This window comes from Symphodus melops, assembly GCF_947650265.1.
Source record: "Symphodus melops genome assembly, chromosome: 16".
NCBI classification, from domain to species: domain Eukaryota; kingdom Metazoa; phylum Chordata; class Actinopteri; order Labriformes; family Labridae; genus Symphodus; species Symphodus melops.
Window position 1 is genome coordinate 6,658,708 of NC_136706.1, and position 23,165 is coordinate 6,681,872.

The 23,165-nt window shown below is 42.3% G+C and overlaps 4 protein-coding genes across 6 annotated transcripts in view; 2 read left to right on the plus strand and 2 right to left on the minus strand.

Moving 5' to 3' along the window:
• cdk5rap2 (CDK5 regulatory subunit associated protein 2) overlaps window positions 1-1,241 on the plus strand; it is a 34,658-nt gene extending 33,417 nt beyond the window's left edge. For both annotated transcript variants that reach the window (XM_079363844.1, XM_079363845.1), the window contains one exon: window positions 390-1,241. In XM_079363844.1, the coding sequence (XP_079219970.1) occupies window positions 390-526 (137 nt within the window). In that variant the 3' untranslated portion in view covers window positions 527-1,241. The remainder of the gene's footprint in view (window positions 1-389) is intronic.
• On the minus strand, window positions 917-13,656 carry nup188 (nucleoporin 188). Its single transcript, XM_079363846.1, has 43 exons — window positions 13,554-13,656; window positions 12,612-12,666; window positions 12,374-12,447; window positions 12,209-12,293; window positions 12,027-12,107; window positions 11,785-11,829; window positions 11,608-11,700; window positions 11,387-11,506; window positions 11,063-11,274; window positions 10,783-10,897; window positions 10,441-10,641; window positions 10,020-10,100; window positions 9,819-9,911; window positions 9,605-9,724; window positions 9,387-9,513; window positions 9,124-9,282; window positions 8,688-8,814; window positions 8,517-8,604; window positions 8,343-8,419; window positions 8,124-8,238; window positions 7,929-8,049; window positions 7,775-7,841; window positions 7,402-7,527; window positions 7,038-7,278; window positions 6,739-6,945; window positions 6,486-6,655; window positions 6,296-6,365; window positions 6,139-6,206; window positions 5,852-6,047; window positions 5,450-5,527; window positions 5,211-5,296; window positions 4,859-5,004; window positions 4,596-4,774; window positions 4,301-4,501; window positions 3,918-4,010; window positions 3,644-3,796; window positions 3,379-3,516; window positions 3,208-3,282; window positions 2,834-3,049; window positions 2,611-2,742; window positions 2,455-2,528; window positions 1,896-2,025; window positions 917-1,617 (listed from the first exon to the last, which is right to left on the minus strand). The coding sequence occupies exons 1-43, from the start codon at window positions 13,577-13,579 to the stop codon at window positions 1,438-1,440; spliced, it is 5,241 nt and encodes a 1,746-aa protein (XP_079219972.1). The 5' UTR covers window positions 13,580-13,656; the 3' UTR covers window positions 917-1,437.
• Window positions 13,640-18,065, plus strand: dolk (dolichol kinase). Of its 2 annotated transcripts, none has more exons than XM_079363849.1 (3): window positions 13,640-13,700; window positions 14,086-14,241; window positions 14,795-18,065. In XM_079363849.1, the coding sequence occupies exon 3, from the start codon at window positions 14,947-14,949 to the stop codon at window positions 16,516-16,518; it is 1,572 nt and encodes a 523-aa protein (XP_079219975.1). In that variant the 5' UTR covers window positions 13,640-13,700; window positions 14,086-14,241; window positions 14,795-14,946; the 3' UTR covers window positions 16,519-18,065. The 2 variants fall into 2 exon arrangements, with proteins under 2 accessions (XP_079219975.1, XP_079219974.1); XM_079363848.1 differs by lacking the exon at window positions 13,640-13,700 and adding an exon at window positions 13,726-13,820.
• Window positions 18,058-22,754, minus strand: phyhd1 (phytanoyl-CoA dioxygenase domain containing 1; the record flags this gene model as incomplete). The annotated part of the gene is made up of 11 exons (XM_079363774.1): window positions 18,058-18,426; window positions 19,042-19,168; window positions 19,945-20,061; window positions 20,162-20,290; window positions 20,369-20,390; window positions 20,495-20,557; window positions 20,643-20,698; window positions 20,788-20,835; window positions 21,247-21,322; window positions 21,626-21,784; window positions 22,665-22,754. The coding sequence occupies 11 exons, from the start codon at window positions 22,752-22,754 to the stop codon at window positions 18,378-18,380; spliced, it is 936 nt and encodes a 311-aa protein (XP_079219900.1). The 3' UTR covers window positions 18,058-18,377.
• Window positions 22,755-23,165: the final 411 nt, after the last annotated feature.

Below are 23,165 nucleotides of genomic sequence, written 5' to 3' on the forward strand. Positions count from 1 at the left end.
CCAACAGGAGACTGTTAGCTTAGCATGACAACAAAGCCTGGCCTTTTCTAAAGGTACAAATTCACCAAGCAGCACTTTAAAGTAAACAGTTTACTGTGCCTTCAGTTTGAACGTGTTTACAGGTGAGCTTTAGAGGGAGGCAGATTTTTGAGCCTTGGACATCGAGTCCAGCAAACGTCCTTTAGTTTCTAAACATTATCTTGCTCTCTTTTAGCAATTTTCCTAAAATGTCAAACATTTCCATTTAAACAAGATGCTGCATGTGTCTGCAGGTGGTTTGAAAAATGTCATTTCAGCATGTCTGTCTGCTTTTACCCTGCACGTTTAAGGGTCAAATACATGTGACCGGTTTTCAGTGCAGAGTAATGTAACACAATGTTCTCTTCCAGGAGGTGCCAGTCAGTGGCCAGTAGGAGGCACTACAGAGCGCCCACCTGAGCAGAGGGACGTCCCCGGATCAAGACGGCCTGCAGAGAGACACTCTGATTCGTCCAACAGCGACGCCTCTTTACGCTGCAGCTACTGAATGTGCTGCTTCTGATAATGTAGCTACTTTAAGTCAGGCTTTATTCTTCCTGCCTCTCCGTCCTGCTGTTAAACAGTCACCTTATTCTCCAGGTATCAAAGCCTTTTACTTTTATTGCACATGCCTATCATTTGGTTTATTTTAGGTACTGAGGATGTAAACATTGTTTTTCTTTTAAAGAAATGCCTTTGTAAATAGTGATTCCTGCATCTTAAATATTGTTCTGCTCTTTTTTTTTTACATGTTGCGTAAAAGAACATGAAAGTGTATTTTATTACTGACTTGTTTTTAACTTTTGTTCTTTGTAAGCCATTGTATAGGAAGGCTAAAGGCTACCCCGTGTTTAAATAATGTGCAAATGCAGTAAAGAAAAAACTGTTGAAACTGAACTGTGGTACAAAAGTCCCTTTATTGGCATAAACATACATTTCTTTCAAGTACAAATCTTGATAGCTGCTTCAAAACGTGTACATGGATGAAGAGAGATAAGAAAATAAAGTTCACACAGAGTTAGTGAAGAGAATTAGAAAAGTACAAGAAAATGTTCCACATCTAGTCTATATAGGAGAAGAATTTAAAAGGCCGTATTATTTTGAAGCTCTTGAAACGTGTCTGGTCATTCCTAACGTAGCATCGAAGTGACCTATAAAACTAGGCCTCACAAAGAAGAACTGCTGATGTGTAGTAGCACCCAGTTCTCCTCATGACATGTTTGTTTGAAACAATCTTCTCATTGGCCTTTCATAGTAAACACTTTGGCTGTGGTCACGTTACGACAGCTGTTTTGGCAAAAATGAAAAGTGTAAAAAAAAAAAAAAAGGCTTCAGACATCAGAATAAACTCTGTCACAAGTTCACAACTGGAGGTACAAAAACGATGTGAGGTTTTTCATCTGGAGCTGTTCAGTCTTTCTATCTTTGCACCAGTCTGACAAACGCCTGAACGAGCTGGATGAACGGCTCCTGGCCTTCATGGCTCGCCTTGGAGCCCGGTGTGGGGGGTTTGGATTGGGTGGAGGGGAGGATGCCACTGGCCGGGGACGATGGCGAGCCCCGGCGGAAGTGTCGAGACAAGCTGGAGAGCAGGGTGCTCTGAAGAGGAAGGATACAAAGACACGATTAGTCATGTAATATGAAATATAATCCAACTCTACACTTTGCTCTTTGACAAAGGAGCTCAATACCACTCCTAAACTTTATTATATAACAGTAAATCAAACATTAAATAATTGTTTTGGTTGGCAAAAAGAAATAAAGCTTTAGTGTTTAGGAGAATGTGTAAAATCCAAAAATGTGTGTTTTCTTAGTTCATGATGAAGTTTTGATGTATTCAAAAAAAAAAAAAACCGAGGAGAAATTTCCCGTCTCACCAGTTCAGAGCTGAGCTCCTGTTTGAGCCTCTGTTTGTCTCGAGGGAGGATGGAGGGGTCTTTGAGACACCGAACCGCCTGAGAGATGAGCACGTAGAAACAGTTCTCCATGGTGAACATGAGCAGGGACCTGACAGGAAACAAAACAAAACAGAGTGGAGTTTCATTTAATGTTGCTCAGCAAAACAAAAATAAAGGTTTAGTATTTTTGGAGAAGAGCCTTTTATTCTCTTGTGCCAAGAGAAGCAGCACTCTTATTGTTTATAATGAGCTACAACCTGTGGCTGCTTAGCTTAGCATAAAGACTGAAGGATCTATCTGCTGCCCTGAATCTGAATGGAAAAATCTTTACAGAAATAAAACAATTGAAAAACTTTTCCCTTACTAACCACTATGCTAACTGGCTTAAAGCTGTAGCTTCATATCTGTTGGAGATTATCAGTGTAGTATCGATGTGTTGAGCCTTTTCGGTTAAAGGCTGTATAATTACAAGAAGGGCTACGTCATAGAACGAACCCTTGACATTATGCATGAATGAACAGAGATGAGATTTACTCACTTGAGAGCTTGGATCTCCTCCGATGAGGCCAGAGAGACGATGCTTAATGAAACAGGCTCTTTCTTCTTCTCCACCTTTGAACAAGCAGCACAAAAACAATCATTTATCAGCTGTGATCACCAGCTGAAGTTATTCATAAATGCACTTGATATCTACCTCGCCCAGCATGCTCAGAGCCACGTTGACGGTGGCCAGCAGGGTCCCGAACGACGGAGCCACGTCGGGGTCAAACGCCGGCGTCGTGAAGCTGAGCACGAACAGGGTGTGATACTCTGCCAGATCCATACTCTGACACACAGATGCACACACATTCAGCATTTATTTTCTACTTTTGTTTTGATATTTTTTACAACCTTTTCAGAAATGTCAGCACCCTGACCTGGTCCAGGAGGATCTGGCAGCAGTCTGGAGTGAAGTGCTGCAGAGTTGCCAGAGTTTTGCTGAGGATCTTCAGGAGGCTGCACTGCACAGCCAGCAGCGCTTTCTGCTCGGCTTCCTCTCTCTCTCCCCCGCCTGCCACCTCTTTCGTCGGAGTCTGAGGGGGGCGCTGTGTCCTGGGGAGGTGACCAGGGGGCAACGCTTCCCCATTTTTAGCCTAAAAAAACCCAACAAAGTCGTTATTTCTGAAGTTCCTAAATATCTTAAAACCTCTTCTGAACTGGATATAAAACAGAATTAACTCTAGGTGTGATGATGCTGCAGTGTCTGTATTAATCAAATAATATGATGGTAGAAAATGTCTGAGCTTTTGACCTGGAGGTAGTGATGGAGCATCTTCTTACTGTGGAGCAGATACGTGCAGGTCTGGCACAGATAGCACAAGTTGACCTGTGAGACAGAAGAAGGATGAACGTTGAGGTTTCGCTGCACAGACGGAGTCTGAGCGTTCGTCTCGTTGATTCAGACCTCTCCCTCTGGACTTACCTGTATGTCTCGCAGCAGTTTGGGGAGGTGAAACTGCCACTCTTTACAGAAGCTGGAGAGCTGCAGCAGGAAGCCAACCGTGTGATCCGCCTCATCCAAACACGCCAGACTCTGAACGGTTCGCACTGCGTTCAGACACTGAGAGACAAAAGGTCGTCATGACGACGCTCATCACAATAACGTCATCCAGATCGCTCTTTTCCAAAACAACTTACAAAGTAAATGACAAATAAAACACACACACAAAAAAAAAAAAGAGTGTAACCTGAAGTATTCGTTCTTGATGGACTCCCACAAAGTCCAGAGCTTCGTTAATGAAGTTGTAGCGCAGAGTCTTCAGCAGGCTCTCCATTAAAGACATGCAGAGTCGGTACACTCCAGGCCAGCAGGCCGAGTCCTGGGACTTGCGAGAGAAACTCTGCGCGCACACAAACACACACACACACACACACGTCGTGTTAAAACGCTGCAGGGTCTCTGTCACTCATCATGAAACTTTCTCGGCCGAGCCGTCGCTTTGTGTTCTTTTTTTAAATCACCTGTGACGTTCCGTTTGAAGAAACCTCATAGACACTCAGAAGAGGGAGGCAAATAGTCTGGATGACTCCTGCTCCTGAAACAGCTGCTGCCCCCTAGTGGACAAAATAAATAAAAAATGAAAAATGAAATTAAACGAAAGAATTGAGACTCATATCAAGTTAGTTCAGAGAGCAGCAGAAGAAATCCAGCAAATTTACTCTTGACTTATGTTTGGTAACATTTGAATGTTGCTCGAAGGTTTCGGAGCTTCTTCAAAGACGTTTCTTGACAAACAGTTGTAATGTTCAAACGTAAACTAGTGGTTACGGACCATACAAAAAAAACCAAACAGTAAGACGCTGGTATTGTCACTCATATTTCAGGGTGTGTTTCGGGCGCTTACCTGCGGCGTGCGGGCCAGTGTGAGCAGCAGGTGAAGCGCGGCCTCGGTGAAGTACAGGTTGTGTTTGGATCGGAGGCTGAGCTCCACGGCGCTGAGCACCGAGGGCAGGACCGGCACCCTCCTCATCACTGAGACCCAATGCTCCCCATCCTCATCGCTGCGACACAGCTCCTTCGCCAAGTGCAGAGCCAGCACACACACCTGGTGAAAGAGGAAAGGCCGTCGTCACATGTACTTGGATACAACTTGTTGAACGAGAGACTGAACGTTGAGGTCATTGGCTGCTTTGGCTCACCCCGTCTCTGTGGTCCTTCTGCTGGCCGCGGGGAGAATCCGTCTCCATGACGTCCTCGTCCTCCGCTGTTTCTCCTGCCTGGTTCATGTGGCGGGTATTATCGATGAGCGCCAAGGCTTCATCTTTCACCGTCTCGCACACCGACAACAAAAGCTGGGGCAGTTGGGAAATATCTCCGCCTGGCAGACGAGAGAAAACAAATCAACAAAGATTCTAGTTTACATCCAAAGATCGACAACACGAGGAACAAACACGCCTCTTACCGTTCAGTCCCTGAATCTGCAGCACGGATATGAGAGCAGAGAAGATTTTGGCTTTGGTCCTCTCCATCATCTGCTGGTCAGCCTGCAGGACGCTTTCCAGGATCAGAGAAAGCGGAGACAGGATGTCAGGAGCTGTCGCTACCACGCTGGAGACGAGACAGAGAGAGACAGAGAGAGACAGAGAGAGACAGAGAGAGACAGAGAGAGAGAGAGAGAGAGAGAGAGAGAGAGAGAGAGAGAGAGAGAGAGAGAGAGAGAGAGAGAGAGAGAGAATGTTATTCCAGAAAAAGGGAGTAAGGCTGTTTTATATGTGTGTTGATGTTCTTCCACTGTTAAGTGAATGAATCCACACCTTTTCCATTGTTTCAGCAGGATGAGTAGTAGAGTGGCCATCATGGATCCAAGACGAAGACAAGGCACGGACATGGGTGTCGTGAGCTGTCAGAGGCCGAAAGAAGAGTTCAACAGAATTCAAATAAGAGCGCAGAAATGATACATTTACTTCAGCAGATGTGTTGTTGTTGTTGTTTTCAACGTTCATCTGAAGAAAAGCACAGAGGACTTTTTTTTATTTCCCTCTTGATGACTTACAGCAGCTTTGGTTCCATCTAGAACATCCATGAAAAGCTTCAGTTTGGTTGAGTCGTCCGTCAGCTGCATCACATCAGACTGAAAGCAAAAACATACAGCAGTGATAAATAAATCTGTTTTTATGTTGAGCAGAAATATTAGTTAATGTCAGGCAAATTAAACATTCACATTTTGACTTTCAGTAAATGTATTTTGTAAGCTTTGGTCTGTTAAATATTCAATAATGTGAACATGTTCTTTACATCACAGGCCCTGAAGCCCGGCCCCTTTTTGGTGTCTGATCAGGGTGGGTTTCGTTTGCCAACAATCAGACCCAGCTGATGATGACATCATGTGATGTGCAGTTCAGAAAGATTGAGTTGTGTACATGAGCGTGTCGCCGTCTGTCCTTCTCTAACATACATGGCTCGTGGAGAGTATGAGCAGCATCCTCCAGGCTGAGATCAACATCTGGGTCTCGGGAAAGAAACAGATCCCCTCCTCCTCCATCTCTGCTACATGGCACACCAGAGACTTGACGTACTGGGACCAGTACTCATAGCGCCGTGCATTGGAAAACTTCTGAAGGCCGTCCTTCAGAGACTGCTCCAAGGAACCGCTGTAACAACACAAGACACAATCAACTCCACTTACAACACATTAGAGCAATCAGAGTCAAAACATTCGACGGAGAATGGAACTGAAATTACCTGACAACATAGTAGATCTCCAGGCCGATGATTTTCATGACAAAAGCACACGTCTCCAGAACACACGACTGAGGGAAACAACGATTCTTCAGTTGACACCTTTCACATCTGATAAGTCATGTGACCGTTAAAGCAGAGTCAAAAATCAGTTCCCTACCTCTGTGGTCTCTGAAGGGGGGCTGAGGGTTCCAAAGAGAGGGGTCGTCAAATTCTCCCAAAATCTCTCCCTGTTCCAAAAATCCCAAAAAAAGTTCAACTTCAATCATTCAGCCGTACGACAGACTCAAAACGTTTTCCAGAAAGGTTCAAGGTCAGAACTGAATCTTGGTGCGAGACCATGTGCCTACTTTTTACGCAGGACGGAGATGGCGCTCTCTCTGCGATCCTGCCAGAGAGCGAGCAGGAAGGCCAGGGCGGCTCTGTGCAGCAGGGGGGGACACCAATACTTCCCCTGCTGTTTGGAGTCAATCAGGTCCAAGACCACGTGAAGACAGCTCCACTCCCCCAACAGAAACTCCTGCAGGACGAAAAGACATGAAATCAGAAACAATAAAAGTCAAAACAAAACACTTGTTAAACACACACTACACATGTCGTTACCTTGGATCCCTCCTTTCCCTCTTTGCCTTCCAGGTTGAGGAAAAGCTCGATGAGGCCGGGCTGCGTTTCCACGGCAACAGTCAGGAACTCCAGGATCATGACCTTGATCCTCATGTCTTCGGTTTTGCTCTGCAGCCGAGTGAGGAACGCGTCCCTGATGGCCGCTGCGTCGCTGCCAAGGCATGCGTACACCGACATAGGAGCCACCTGCAGATCACAGACAAACATGGCAAACATCTACATTTTATTTTTCCTCATACAACATACAAGAGACGTATACGTGTGATCTCGTTCCTCACCGTGGCGAGCCGCTTCAGCAGCTGGATTGCCAGGCGAGGCAGCGCCGGGTCGTGTTTGTGGTAAATATATTTGGCCAAGACAACGATGAGGTTGTTGCCGTGGCCGCTGTGCTGCGTCAGCGCCTGCTCCAGAGGGGACACGACGTCCGACGGCGGCTTCAGGCGGATGACGTTGTTGGTGACGGAGAAGGCCAGTTTGACTGTCTGGATCAGGATCTGACCGGGACCCTCAGAGCCACAGCTGGACAGCACCAGAGGAGATATGACAACAAATGACATCATAATGTAACAAAAATAAAGACGTTCAGGGCTCACTATGTGTAACAGAATGAGAATTACTCGACATGAGCTGTTGATCATTCACCTGCCAGGCTGTGCAGCCAGGACCACATCGATGGTGTCGACTCCAACTCCCATGATATTGACGACTGCCTGTCCAGCCTCAGTGTTTGCCAGGCTGTAGATGCACAGAGTCTGCAGGGTGGGAGTGCTGCAAGAAGACAAGAAGAGTAAACTGTGAAGTTCTGTATTCAACAAATGACATTTGATTACAAAGAAACCAGGAAAAAATTCACGTTTGAAAATCAGGCACAAACTGTAAATATCTTATTGGGCCACTTTCAGGATTTTGATGTCCTTACTTATGATTCCCTGTCAGTCTGTTATTTGGATTGTTGACACTTGCAGTCAACATTAACTAACATTAACTGTCAAACTAGGGAAAGATGTATCCTCACCTGCCCTGATCCTCTCCCTCTGGGCTCAGATTGAGGATCGCATGGATCAGCTCCAAAATGAGACAACCTGCGTCAACATAGAGATGGTTTTTAAATGTTCCGGTCTATAAGACAAAGAGACTCTCCAACACGTACGTGAGCCTCAAGTCCTCACCTATCCTTTCCCTGACTCCATAGGTGTTGTAACGCCACTTGTGGTACGTGGGCAGCATCTCCTTTAACACCAGCAGCACACAGGGGATCAGGCCTTTATTCTGAGTGCTGCCAAGCTGACCCTGAGAAAAAGACAAATATGTTAACCACCACCTTGACAGAATTTATGTTAAACCCCTTTAGTAATATGTGTTACCTTGACCAGGGTTGTAATAAGACGAAGGAAGGCAATGGTCACAGCGTACTCCCCTCGAGGCTGCTCAATCTGGACCAGCAGGTTGCCATAGTTACCTGCCTTCATCCCTTCAGCACTAAAAAAAACAACAACAAAAAAACCCCAGCTTGATTCAGTATCTTTAACTTTTTTTTCCTAAATCAGAAGTCAGTCTGTCCCAGATGAACTCTCAGACTTTACCTCACACACTGAGCCATGCTGGTTAGAGGGTTGGAGGCAAACGGTAGGAAACCTGTGTGGTGCAGACTGGCCCACACCTGAACATAAAAAACAAGAGATATGGTGAAGGAGAAGCATACATGAAAAATGACTTCGAATCACTTCGGGTTCACGATGGAGGTATTCAGCCTTTACCTTTGCGGGCATCCTGGCAGCCAGGACAGAGAGACAGTTCACACAGGAGGCGATCACGTCCACAGGAGGGTTGATGACTGACGTCAACCTGACACAATGGAGATACAGATATGAACACAGAAATTCATTCTTGGGGTCTCATCACGCTCCTTCACTGTGAAGACAGTTTACCTCTGCAGCAACATGTAGATGCGTGAAGTGAGCGGCAGCAGACAATCAGACACAGTCCAGTCTGTGCTTATGATCTTATGGACCAGATCCAGGATGGGCTTCACACGGGCACAGTGAGCTAAAACATCTAGAAAAGTGAAAACAAATCACTAATGTAGTAACGCAATAAGCTTTACATCAAAGATGGATTTTAAAAACAGATTGACTCTCAATTTTTATTTTGTAAAAATAAATAATTAATCCCACTAATAAACGTCATTTTAGTATTTGAACTCTGTAAAAAAAGACACTCATCATTCGTGAGAAGAACTGTCAATTGATTTCACTTTCTATTCAAAACTAAACCAACATTGGTGATGTGTTTTTAAAGACAGAGGGGACAGAGAGACACAGACCGGCTGGATCAGTTAGTTATGATGAACGAGCAGGTGCGTACCTGCGGTTGAAACCACGTGGAGCAGCATCTCCACCTCACAGGTGAAGAGCGTCCACGAGCTGTAGGAGAAATCCCAGCGGACCACGTAGCCCTGCTCGCCTCCGATCATCACCTGACCCAGCACTCCCTGAGGCATCCACAGGTTAGTCTGCCCCGAGCCTGACGGTCAAAGACAACATGATGAATCTTTAATCATGAAACTAAAACAACACTGTGCTTCACACTACGAAGCCATGATGGGTGGGGGGGGGATAACATCTAACCGAGAGGGTACAGGAGTTTTGGTGTTTGTCTCCTCCACAGCGTCTCGTCGTCCTTGGAGATGATGTCATTGGGCTTGTGTTTGTAAACTTGTGTGTAGAAAGACATCTTATCCAAAAGGTTGTAAACCTGTCAAGAAGGAGATCATGTTTTATTATTATCCCATTCACATGACACAAAACTGAATTTTGTATTTCTCCATGAAATCTGTCAAATTTACCTTTTTAACTGTTGACTTGTTTGACAAAAGAGCAGTAAGGAGTTGTAACAGTGGTCCGATCTTATGAGGGAACATCCCCACAGCACTGTCAAGGATCATTCCTAATCCCATATTTGGTTTCTGGATTTAAAAATGTGACAACAGGAAACATGACAATCTGGCCTTTTTTAAAAATCCAACTCATCTTGTGGAAAGTTTTCGTCTTTTTTCTTACCATTTCCCAAAAGACCTCGGCCAGACTGGGAGCAGACAGGACCTCACAAGCAGCATCGATCAGCTGGGAGCACTGCGTCGCCACGCCGTCCGTCTGTTGACACGCATGAGGGAAGAGGAAAGTTGCAAAAGACGCAAATCCAAGTGTGAGCGAGGAATGTTTCATTTGCCCTGAAGTCCAAACTTAAAAAAAGGCATTTACCTGTAAGCTCTCCTCTTCAAAAGAAGTGATGACGAACGAGAGCAGCCCGTAGACGCACATCTTCGCCGTGCTTGCCGTGCACTGAAGACGAAGAGATTTCAACTTGTGATGTTCAGTGCAACTTATGTGACTGCTTTTCAATGACACCTGTTTTTTTCCCCCCGCTGTGTGCAACTCATGTCATCTTTCTTTTAATTCAACCAAACTAACTGCTCTCTTTGTTTGGGTTGCTATAGTTACATGGCCTTCTGAGTATCCTGCTTTAACTCTGCCTGTGAAGATTTTAGTAAAGTTTCTTTTTTTTTGCAAGGTGCTATTCAAGAAAAAACTATGACATGAATAAGCAAACATGAGCAGAGACTCTTTTTCATGAGACGTGTCTGCTTCCAATCTGCCTCTCTGTCTACGTTTGTTCTCTTACGTTGTTTCCTGACACTCCCAGGCCTTTCAGCATGGTTGAGATGTACTTGAACACCCCGAGCTGCAGGGCCGTGTTGCCTATCCTCCTGATCACGGGGCTGGACTCGTCCGGCCGCAGAGTGTGTCTCAGTAGGACCCAGGCGAGCAGCACCGGCCCGTGATGAGGGATGTCACCGAACGTCAGCAGCAGCTGATCTATCTCCTGGAAGAAACAGAGCAAACACAGAGACTTCATCCATCTCTTTATTCTTCCTGCCTTCACTGAGTTCAGTGGAATCGACGTTAATCTTAGGATGCGTTGAGGTCTTTTCATCATCTGTAAAGTGAAAGACACCAGTCTAACCTTGATCACATCAGGAGCACTGGAGAACTGGTGTTGCTCTGTAGAGTCCTCCAAAGCACACTTGTGGAGGAAATCTATGTCCATTCCCTCAACTAAGATGAGCGAGCTTAAATATCTGCAGGACAGAGAGACATTGAAGGCATCAAAGACTTGCAGTGGATTAATATAGAGTGATGTGCTCCATACATTGATAATTAAAGGCTTATTGCAGATACGTGATCCCTGCAGTAAACAGGGACAGGAACAGCACATAAACACAGATTTAATGACGTGCTCATACCCAATGCGATCCACCAGCGCGTCCATGCTCTTGTTGACGAGGTGTCTGTTCGTCTGCCGCAGACCGAAGCCTTGCTCTTTGAACATTTTGGTGAAGCTCAGCAGGTCAGCCGGGCTCATCTCAAAGTAGGCGTAATAAAGAAAGATGATCTCCAGCAGCAGAGACTGTTCCCTCAGACACTGAAGGAACCAAAGTGACACCTGCCTCTCCGTCTGACACAAACAAAGACAGCTTATATGCAGCGGTAATGGAATCAGATAATAAAAGTTAAAGTACTACATAAACAGTATTAAACATGAAAAAAAACATAAACCAAATGATCACCATGAGGTTTCCATGAGTTTCCCATGTTGGCGCTTCTGCTTTGAAGAGCTTCTCAAACTGTGACTTATAGTTGCTCACCAAATCCTTCTCCAGTTTATTCACACAGTTACTATACTCGGCCTGGAGGGGAAACACATCCATAGTTTTCACACACAGAAGAAACGGAGAAAACCTAAGTGTGTTTCTATTTTCAATACTTGACAAATCCAGCTGCTTCTCACCCTGTAGGGATGTCGTTCGTCCTGAAAATATGTCAGCAGGAGCAGGACGCATCTGAGCAGGCACAAGCGCTCATCATAGTAATGGTCAGCAATCTGTGAATATGAACAACACATTGCTGGATTCAAGATGGAACTGTTATGTTGAACTGATTGTACTGATGTGATTTCCGTACTGACCTTGAGGAGAAGTGCCTGGCTTTGTCGCTCATCCTTCAGGACAACCTGTGTGGAAGACTCTGTTAGCGTCTATCTCAAGCTCCATCAAGGATTTATTCTCTCACAATCCTCCCCGCCAAGAAAAAGAAAATGTTCCTCATTAAATATGCCTGTTTGACTCACTTTGTAATCTACCCACAGAAAGCCCAGATTTTAAACCAAAATTCTCACACAACCGAATAAACGTAATGAAGATGGGTTACCTTTAAAGAGTCACGGGTTCCTCTGTAGTCTTCCTGTAGGTAGCACTGTAAAAGCTGCACACTCTGCTGCTCATCTAGACCCTGAAACAATGCCAACATTTTAACTCATTATCATATCGGTACAACATATACCATATACCACATCGACACCTACATGTAAACAAAGACATTTTAACACTTACCAATAGTTTACTGATCCGCAAACCAAAATCCTTTAATGGTTGTGCAACATTTTTGTTATCCTTCACTTTCCCAGCAGAGGATGAGCTGCAAAATGAGAGGTTGCCAATTAGTATAATTATGACTATGATGAAACTAATATAGGGAGCAAACTACCTTCAACTTACCTGGGTGGCTTGTAGTAAGTGAGTCCTTGATGTAGTCGGTTCCAGTGCCTGTCAAGCTCTGCTTCTATCTGAACCTGTGTACACATGTGCAAAACATTTCAGAGTAAGAAGAGGGGGGGGGGAAATTCACTTGAATATAACACTGCTTTGTAATGTGAGAATCAATGTGTAACCTGTCCAAATATAAAGATTAAAAGACAACACGTAGCACCTCAGTTTATTTGAAAAGTTAACGTACCGGCTCTCGCAGTGCAGACCGTCCCAGAAGTATGGTCCACAATTCACGACAGCTCCTATGATCACAATGAGTGCAAGAATGTATGAATGTATTTATATAAAAGACATGACTGACATATCAAATGTGTTGTGAAATAACCAGAAAGGTTTTTATGCCTCTTTTAAATTCCCTTGAGAGTTGTTTGTTTATTTTAAAGGATCCCCATTAATCTTACTTGGAGGTCCAGTCAAGACATAAATTATCACAATCCCAAGTGCAAGAAAAACAACACTGAAAGCAATACACCCTTTACATGTCATATGACAAAACCTCAATCAAATAATCAAATTGTATTATGGCGTTGAGAACAAATACAATCTTAGTCTCTTTTTAAAAACAATGTTCCCCCTTTAATATAATAAACCACAGCCGACCTGTAGGATACTTCACTGACTTTTAATGATCTAAAAATGGGAATTGTCTCAGTATTTATTTTAGTGACTGTTCGTATGACCATTTACATATTCTGTAAAATAAAATAAAAATATTTCCCATTCAATTCCTGAGATAAAGAAGTCATTGTCCTCCCCGAGTTCAAACAATTACATTAGCTCATTAGCCTTTTGACACAAGTATGCTTGTTTTGAAACTTATTGGGAGACTATTCATCCAGAAATATGATCAGCCTGCCCTCGTCTATTAAAAAAATAAAGTTGAAGTGTGTAAGTAAATATGCTGTTGTTGACATGCGGCTCTCACACATTCAAATGTTTAACTGCTAACACATGCTAGGCTAAGTTAGCGTGGTGTTAAACGCTCGTTAGACACGCTGTCACGTGTAAATGTTACTTTTGATAACACGGTTTAAACATTGAGTTTAACTGCATAAAGTCTTGTTTATATTCACACACGCTATTACAGTAACGTAAACGTTTAGCCGAAGTTCTTTGCTGAGTGCCTTACCTGACACTCAACTCCGATTCCGCCATCTTCGTTTCTGCTATTTGATTGGTTGTTGCGCGTCTTCGTCATAGACGTCATGGGCACGTTTTTCTTCTTCATTTGTCAACGGCGATTCTTTTCCGAGGATTACCGCCATCTTCAGGAGAGGTTGAGTCAAGTCACATTTATTTATATAGCACATTTCATACCACTCATTGTGCTTTATAACAGAAAAATAACAAAGCATGTACAACATAGACGTAATGTAAGAGCATAAGAGATAAGAAGGTATGACATATAAAACAAAGGCTTAAAAAAATACACATAGTCTTTTAAAAGAACAATGATTTGTTTAAATGTGTACACATTTACCAACAATTCTATCTAAATGCAGAGAAGGATGTTACTTTATCAATAATTATATCTGTGTATGTCTTTGAAGCTACACACAGAACTCAACAATATATTTAATATAATACCAATGATTTAAAAAACAACAACAACGAAAACATTTGAGAGCCTTTAAGAGGTTTTTTTTTTTTTTTTTTTACAGTTGTACCACGTGACCCGGCTGTCAAACATGGCCCCCTCCTACTGGGTGTGAGAGAAGAGAGACAGCTGACAAAGAAAAGAGGAATCTATCAAAGAAGACGGCACCGATTCAAGTCAGAAAGGCCCCCCCTCGTCCAGATAACACTGCACCGATGTGGTATGCTCCCTCGTCTTCTTTAATATGAATGTTTACTGTCTGCAGCTTTGTGCTCTGTCGTCAGGCTCACTCGGTGGAGTCAGCTGTATTTCGCCTTCAACCGAGGTTTGCAGCATCCTTGGCTTCGCATATAGACGCGTTTCTCACTTTAGTGAGGGTCAGCTGGCCCTTCTGAGCTTCATTTGCATCCACGTAAGAAATGACTAGATGACCAGGTGTTAACTCAAAATACACCCCGTCTAAATTGGCTCCAGTATCCAACCCACACAGAACAAAAGGTTCTAGCTGATGTTGAAAGAGCAAGCATTTTTCAGACTCACAGATAGCTGTTTGGATTTCACACTTGACTGGGTGAATGTTCAGTGCAGTCATAGTTCATAACAAGCAGATGAAGTAAGTCCAAGGTTCAGGCCAGGATAATCAGATAAGTAATGGACTTACAACTTATCCACTTCAATTCTTAATTTATGTTTATTATATAGATGATTGTGCTTGTTTTTTGTAATCATTATTAAACATGATCTTTCTTTCTTTTTTTTAACCATTTCTATAGACTTTAAGAGAGATTGAAATATGCCTGCCAAATGATGAAGTGTGCCAGAAAGAAGAACTAAGAGAAGAAGAAGGCCTTCGTTGTTGCAGACCATCTGTTCAGCTCAACCCTTCTCTCTCCCTGCCTGCCTCACTCAAACAAACCCTGCAGCCATGCAGATCAATCCAGTGTATGTGGAGTCCTCTGTAGTTCTGGCTGTGGTGCTGTGTGTTCACATGGCGGTCTGGAACCAGCACTCCTGGTCCAGCATAGCCCTCTTCATCCAGGCTTTCTACGTCCAGCACAAGTGGGACCGTCTGCTCAGGTCGGGTGGCGCCGTTTTCCAGTTCCGTCCTTCAGCGAGCAGTGGCATCGTCCCCGCCTCCATGGTGATGCCTTTACTGGGCCTGGTACTGAAAGAAAAATGCTCTGCCTCAGGGAACGTCTACTTTGAGCGCTTCTCCATGGTGGTCACCATCACAGGCATGATGCTGGCTCTGTTTCTATCCCTGATTGTGCTTGGCATCACAAGACCCATACCCACAAACACTTGCATTATTGCAGGCGTGGCTGGCAGTGCGATTCTCTACACAACGAAACAGACACTGACAGTGTCGGAGGTCATCGAGGTCCTGGAGGTGTTGCTGATCTTTGTGTATCTCAGCCTGATTGTACTTTACCTGCTGCCACGCTGCTTCACACCTGGAGAAGCGCTCCTCATCGTAGGTGGAATCAGCTTCATTGTCAACCAGCTTATTAAACGCTCCCTGAACCTGGCAGAGGTTAAAGGTGATCCTGTGAACTATTTCCTGCCAGTCATAGTCGTAGGCTCACTGTTGCTGGGTGTTTTCTTCGCCCTGCTCTTCTGCTTCATGGAATCAGAGACCTGGGTGTCATCGCTCTTCTTCCACATGATGACAGCCGTTTTGGGTCTGGGGATCCTCATGCCATGGCTCTCCTTGTTCATCGGGCGGCACCCCTTTATGTGGCTGCTGGATTTTGCCACATTGAATGACAAAAGACTCTGTCTGCTGGGGTACTGGCTGTTTCTAGCTGTCGTAGCAACTTGTGTGGTGTTGCACCAGAACCACCAGCGACAGTCGGGGTCTAAGAAGCATCAGGCCTCCACGGTGGTCAGGAAGTACTTCCATTTGATTGTAGTGGCCACGTATGTTCCAGGGCTGATATACGACAGGCAGCTTCTCCATGTGGCGTCTGTGGGCTGCTTGGCAGTTTTCTTATTCCTGGAGTACGTGCGTTACTTTCGGATCAAACCTCTTGGTCAGCTCCTGAGACAGGTGCTCACTTTATTCCTTGATGAACGAGACTCTGGGCCTCTGATTCTGACCCACGTCTACCTACTCCTGGGTATGTCTCTACCAATATGGCTGTTCCCTGGACCCTGCGCCCCAAAGGGGGTACTTCCTGGTGCAGGCGGTCTGGTGCCTTATGCAGGAGTTCTGGCCGTCGGGGTGGGTGACACGGTGGCGTCCGTGTTTGGCAGCACCATGGGGGAGATTCGTTGGCCTGGCACGAAGAAAACCATGGAAGGGACTGCAACATCAGTGTTTGCCCAGATCATAGCTGTGGCTATGTTTCTCATCTTTGATGGTAGCATCAATCTGAACTCTAGCTACTCATGGATTGTTGGTTCTATCACTCTGGTGGCAATGCTGGAGGCCTACACCTCCCAAATAGACAACCTCCTGCTCCCACTCTACCTCTTTATCCTGCTGTTGCTTTGAGCAGAAAAGATGGCGCACACACAAACAAGAGATCCACTATGCTGTCCTCTGCTCTTATATGGGGAGGGGGGAATAAATGGAACGATGACATCAGAAAAAAGCCAGATATACGAACAAATATGAGAGTTGATGTAACTAAAGTCTCAAATGGAAACATTGTTATATTTTCTGTTCGCACAAGAACGGAGCATTCAAAGTATGACAGCTTACCTAATCAGGATAATGTTTTTGTCAAACAAATGTGGCATGATTTTCGTGTCTGTTACCTTTAGATTACTAATAATTTCAGCTGCTTAAGAAATTAAACAATCTATTAAGAATATGTTTCAAAGACATGCGAGTTAAAGTTCCTGTCTGTATTGACAGTGGTGGTTTACAGTCTCTCTTGCATGTGACTGTCCTGAGGGAGGTTCTCAGTCACTGCCCTCTTAAATTATGCAACAGGAGATAGTTTAACAAAGTGGAGAAAAAGTCCTTTAAACACTAACAGACCCTGCTATCATGTTTGATCCTCAATAAGAAAGTATTCCTGTCTTCTCCCACATGGATACATGCCTTTGAAGAACATTATTTCAAGTTATCTTATTAATAATTCCTCTTCTTTTATTATCCGATTGATTTGCTTCCCTGATGGCAATATGAAAGACTTTACTACTGAAAATATTTGCCTTAAGGTGTTAAGATATATTTTCTACACACAGATGAAAGCATGGCAGCCCATCTCAACTCTTCTCAAAAAGGCTGATTTACGTTTCGATATGGCAGAACGTCACTCTGCTCATGCATGACACTCGTATGAAAAACTGGAACATAAATACTGGTATTATACAGTACATTATTTTTGGTTGATATACTTTTGTTAATACTTTGTTTGTTGGGACCCCTTAAACTTAGGCCAATGTGTACAGTACATTTCCAAGTTATGCTGAGCCTTCAAACACTGCATATTTTCAGTCTGTAAATAAGCGTTGGGTCTAAATATTAAACAAAGGCCTATTATTATTTGCTGCATTTTATCCACATTTCGCCAGGCCTCATCTCATCATTCTTTGTTGTGGATGGATCAGTTTTCTGCCTTAAAGTCTTTGTTTTTCAGACATGTGATGTCTGTTCATCTTTAAAACTTTTGCTGTAAAATTTTATTCGGATGATCATGATCCTACTGGTATGTTTTTTTTTTGCCACTTTCATAACATTTTTAAAAAGTAATACTGCATGAGTGTTGAGTGAATTGGAGATGTGAAGCTAAATTAATATCCCTCCTTTATGCTTATAAATGATTTGACCTTTGTGACTGACTGATTGATTTCACTTTAACAAATATTATTAACCTTTGGGTTTCCGTTTATTATTTTCATTACAAGTTATAATGTTGTGATTCATGATTGTTAAAAGGCACATTATGTTTTTATGGAAGTTGCGTCTTAAAATGAACATACTTGAAAATGTAATATTTTATGTTGTATGTGACAAACAGAATCTGCCATCTTGATTTGACACAATGGAAAATAAAATAATTGTAAATAAAAAGTCGCTGAATAAAAGTGTATCAAGATGTCAGCTGTATTGTAGAATATCAAACAATGAGATTTTTTATGAATTATTAAAATTTCCAGTCTTTAAAAAAAAAAAAAATCATTTAACAAATCTAAACGTTTATCTGGTATTAACTTTGTACCTTTCCACATGTTGTTTAGAGCAAAAAAAAATGTGTCTTACATGTTGCAATACAAGCCAAGAAAAATGGCAGCATTTATTTCCCTTAAAAAACAAACAGCTCTTTGTCGTTGGTCCTTCTTCAGAAAAGATTGAAACTTGTGTCCTCCCTTGAACACTAACTGTAATACTAAAAACATCCTTTATTTAGTGTAGAGCGGCGGGAAAGGAAGCTCCTCAGTGGGTTGCAACCTTTTAAGACCAAAGAGATAGAAACATGAGAAGCGGGTTAAAACTTTATCAAATTTATAAGTATTCATACAAAGGCTGCAACAGCTGTACTTTGCCTTTCAGCTAATGAGATACAATATAACTTAAAATTTTCGCTAACTTAAGTTATGCTTTGCTCAGTGAAAGACGTTATTAAGCAGGCTTGTTGACTGTTCTCCAATTTTACTGTTACTGTCAGAGTAAATTTACCATCATACCACAGTAGTCAGCAATGACCACAGCGCGGGCTAGCTAGCCTACTTTGGTTGCTAAAATCTCTTAGTTTTGGTTTTAAGAAAATCCGACAGTGTGTCTAGAAATAATCATTACAGCAGAGTAAAACAATCATTTCCTTAAATTTAAAGATGCTGTAATTAGAAGGTCTCATTAATAATCATTTACACTGTTATAATACAGTTAGCCAACATAAGCTTACATTGGTCATACCAGACTTATTACAGAGAGAAGACATCCATTGAGTGTGTCTAATGGAAACAGTTCGGTCAGCTGTTCCTAAACTTAACGTCATTAATCAAAATTTAAAAATCGTTTCATTGTCATGCCCCACAAACCAAGTGTACAAAAAAGCCCTCTCACCAGTTGTCTGGGCTCCAGCGAGTGTCCTGGGACTCCATGATGTGGAAGGTGTAGACATGGCGGGAGTCCTCTGAAGTGTTTTCAGCACTGCGATGCACCACTTCCCCATGGATCAGGACTACACCACCTGAACACAGTTGTCAAACTCACTGTGCGTTCATGCAGAAATTTTAGCCTTTTTGTTAGCAATACAGAAACACAAGTAAATTAACGATTCAACTAAAAGTTGAACATGTCTGTCAAGATTTCTAAGAGCTCAAGAAAGCATCTTAAACTTACTTCTTTTGTTAAAAAAACACCTGAAAGCATTCAACTAATGGTAATTGGAAACCTAGAAAGATCTTTGGTTGGAGGAGCTAGCTACAGCATTTTTTTATGACTATAAAATATTAAAATGTTGATTTGATAATGAAAGGTTTTCAAGAATTATCTTCTGATTCATCACAGGAATAGTCCTTTTTTAATATTTTTTTCCTTAATTGTAACAAAAACTCTATTATGATTTGTGTACAGTAAATGTAAAGCCACAGCCAAAATAATTTAGCTTAGCTTAGCATAAACATTGGAAACGGGGGAAACGCAAACCTGGTCTATCCAAATAACCTATTCCACTTACAGTACCAGCACCTCTACCTTAGACCAAGATTATGAACATACCATAATTTAAGGGTAAACTTCATAATGTGTTTTCAACTCTCCCATAATTTTGTATCTGTACCTTTACATTTTTTAGTACTATTCAATGCAATTAAACAGTACCTTTCTGAAATTAGCACAAAAATGTAACACCACTTGGCACAACACAGTTATTTTTTTCTCCCTCTGCAGCATAATTTATATCCACAATACAGCCTAATTCATCCCTGTGCTTAAAACTGATGATTGCACAACATGATGAATTACCTTTTTTAACTGGTGCACTGATAAACTTTTGCTCATCGTATTCCTGCTCTCGACCTGTGAAGTCTGTAAGTGGAAAGGTGCCTTTTGGGGTGCGCACCATACGTCGAGAAATACCACCTGGAAAAAAGTGTGCAGGATAGACAGAGAGAAATTTGTTTCAGAGTGTAATGAGTACTTTAAAAGCAATCTTTCAAGGTAGGTTAAATCGTTTTCTTACTGTTGTGAGATCCGGGGATAAACCACAAGCAGCCATTATTAACAGTGGCATCTTCCAGGGCGATCCACAGACCCATAACTCTGCCCAGAGGCTCCGTGTATAGAAATGTGGCGTCTTGATGAGGTGTCACTAAAAAACACAAAAAAATCTTCTGTGATGACATTATAAATGAATAGCACATTTATTATTTATTCTATATTTTCTTACCTTCCCCACCAATCCCTGGTTGCTGAAAGAGAGAAAAATAAAAATCTCAACTCAACAACCCATGCTTCATCATCATTTCTGAGAACAGCACAGTGCGATGTACTGCACAGAACATAAAAGTTTTACCTTAAAAATAAACATGCTTTGCAGTATCACAGGACTTACGACACCCAGCTTCTTGGCTATACCCTAAAAGAAAACCACATTTTAAGTAAAGAAGGTTACTCTTTTACTGAGTTCATGATTTCATGGCATACTTCAACAGATCACTCACCTGAACTTTGGGTGAATGTGTAACCTTTTTGTACAATGGTTCATAGGCATGAAGTGCTAAAAAATATATGAAATAGTACTATTGTAATTCTTGCCTTTAGAAAAACTCTTTCTGCATGACGTGATGACTTTATTAAACATCTTACCATGTCCGACTTTATTTAGTGACCGCTGTTTTGGTACGATGAATTCCCCTGAAAGACAATACATCTTTTTTTCAGACAAAGATATACAGTATATCAAATAAAAAGTTTAATTAAAAAGACAGTTTACAAAGTGACAATAATGAGAACAAATGGCAATCATGGGGTGCTAAGGTGGCAGCACAACAGACACCCAAACGACGATGCCAGACAAAGCAAGTGAATATGAGTCCATTATTAGTCAATATAAAATGTATAGCAATGGGACAAAAGATGTCAGGCAGTGATGAAAAATAGTATAGAGGGATTTTGAGCGATGATGCAGAAAGCCACACATTTAAATAAATGAATATTAGACATTAAAATAGTCAAACAATAAAAGTGGACACAATGTTAAAGGAAGTTTTTTTTTGATGATTTGACATTTCTGCATGAGGAAAATGACACAATAAAAGGATTCACCTTTGTCGTCAAAAACTCCCTTCTCGAAAAAAAAGCGAATCTTATCTCCACTCGTGATGAAATAGTCAGCGTTTCCCTGCAGGTCACAAGGTTCAAATCAGTCACATAATGGAGCAGAGAGAAACACAAACATCTGATACTGAGCACACTGTGGACATTAGTTTTCCATTAGCTTCAAATGAGGACATTTTAGGGTTAAGGTAAAGAGACTGAATAAAGGGAAAACACGCACAGTGACTTTCTGCAATATGAAAGTGAACCTTACCTGCATCTTTAATCACAATATGAATGGAAGCATGAGACAGAAGTGTATAATGATCAGCCTGTGAGTCACAGACATGGGTTAAGAACTTTATCACAGTACTGTTCATTATGTCACCTGGGTATTGAGCTGCTCATCGTGATCGGTGGAGAAGGAGATGCGGCAGTGCTCTGGGACGTCCATCTGGTCCACTATCTCTGCCATCCTCTGCCTCAGCTCGTCACACTCCTGTGAGGTCAGCAGCCCGTCCAGAACCACATATCCATCCTCCAAGTACTGTAAGGAGGGAGGAGAGAGCTGCTTGGTCAGCTTTCATCCTTAAAGTCAAATCCAGGGGCAAATGTACATTCATTCATGATTGTCGTTTCATTTTGTGAACCCCCCCCCCCTCCCCCCTCCACCCCCCATTATTTAAACTATGATGCAAGTCCTGCACTTGATAGATCTTTGTTTTGTCAAATATTAAATGTGCAGTTTTTGTTGTTCTCTGATTAGGAACACAATCAAACAGAGGAAAAGTGCAGAACACACTCAAGTTCATTGTTCTGGCTGCACTACGCTGTCTGCTCAGAGGGTAAACTAAAAGATCAGCAAGATCTGAAAATCATTTCCCAATGACATAAACAAGAATTGCAGGAAATCCTCACTAGCTAGAAAAAGGATGTTGATGCACGAGATAGACTTCTCTTTATTTGCTCTTGATCTGAATTGTTCCAGCAAATTAAAAAATAAAATCGTATCACATACAAAAGCAGTCACAGGTCGATTTAGGGGAATACTATTAAAAAGTCGTATTGCATAATTAAAAAAAAGTTAAAAGATAACATAAACATACGAACTTTCCAAAGTAAAGTATTTTTCGACGTTTCCAGTTTTAAAATCGATCTGACAGAAGAAACAGCTGATAATGAAAGGATCTCTTCTCTGTGTAAATAAATTACAAATGTACTGAAAGTGGAGGCAGATCTGATCTGACTGCCTTTATTGGACCACTTGTAGCTGCTGCAGTGTTATGTAATGCAACCTTTAAGATATGGTAGATGCATGCATGCATACATCAAATATCTCTTAAAGGTTACTTTACACTGTATGTAATAAGTAGGCTGACGCTCAGTATTATATGCTTTCTTTAAATATAAAGCAGGGTAATGCTCGCCTTTTGCGCATCCCGATCTGTCATGAAATCCATGGTTGTTTTCTCAGTTGGGTCCAGCTCGTGGGTCAGGTCAGATACGATGTGGATCATCCGGGTACCTTACACTGATTTCCGACCATGTGACCCGTCTCAATCATTTAACTGAACAGGAGCTTTAAGAGGATTTTAGACTTCGACTCTTTCGCAACACAGAAGCATCATGCAAGTAAATGCTGATGTTGTAGTAGCCAAGCCTGGCCTCGAGATGTCGCCCATCGCTTTGGTACACCTTGAAATACTGTAGAGAGGGGAGAGGAAGAACAGCGCCATTATGTGGGCCATAACCCAAACTGTAAATATTAATATTATATTATTGGGCAATTGAATACAGATTTGAAGCACTTTGCATTATAATTTCCAATATTATGATGTTTTCCTCTCCACTGCTTCTTAGAAGTATTTTTCACAGCCTGTTTTTGAACACCAATTATCACAAAGGCCTTAAACATTTTATAACAATAA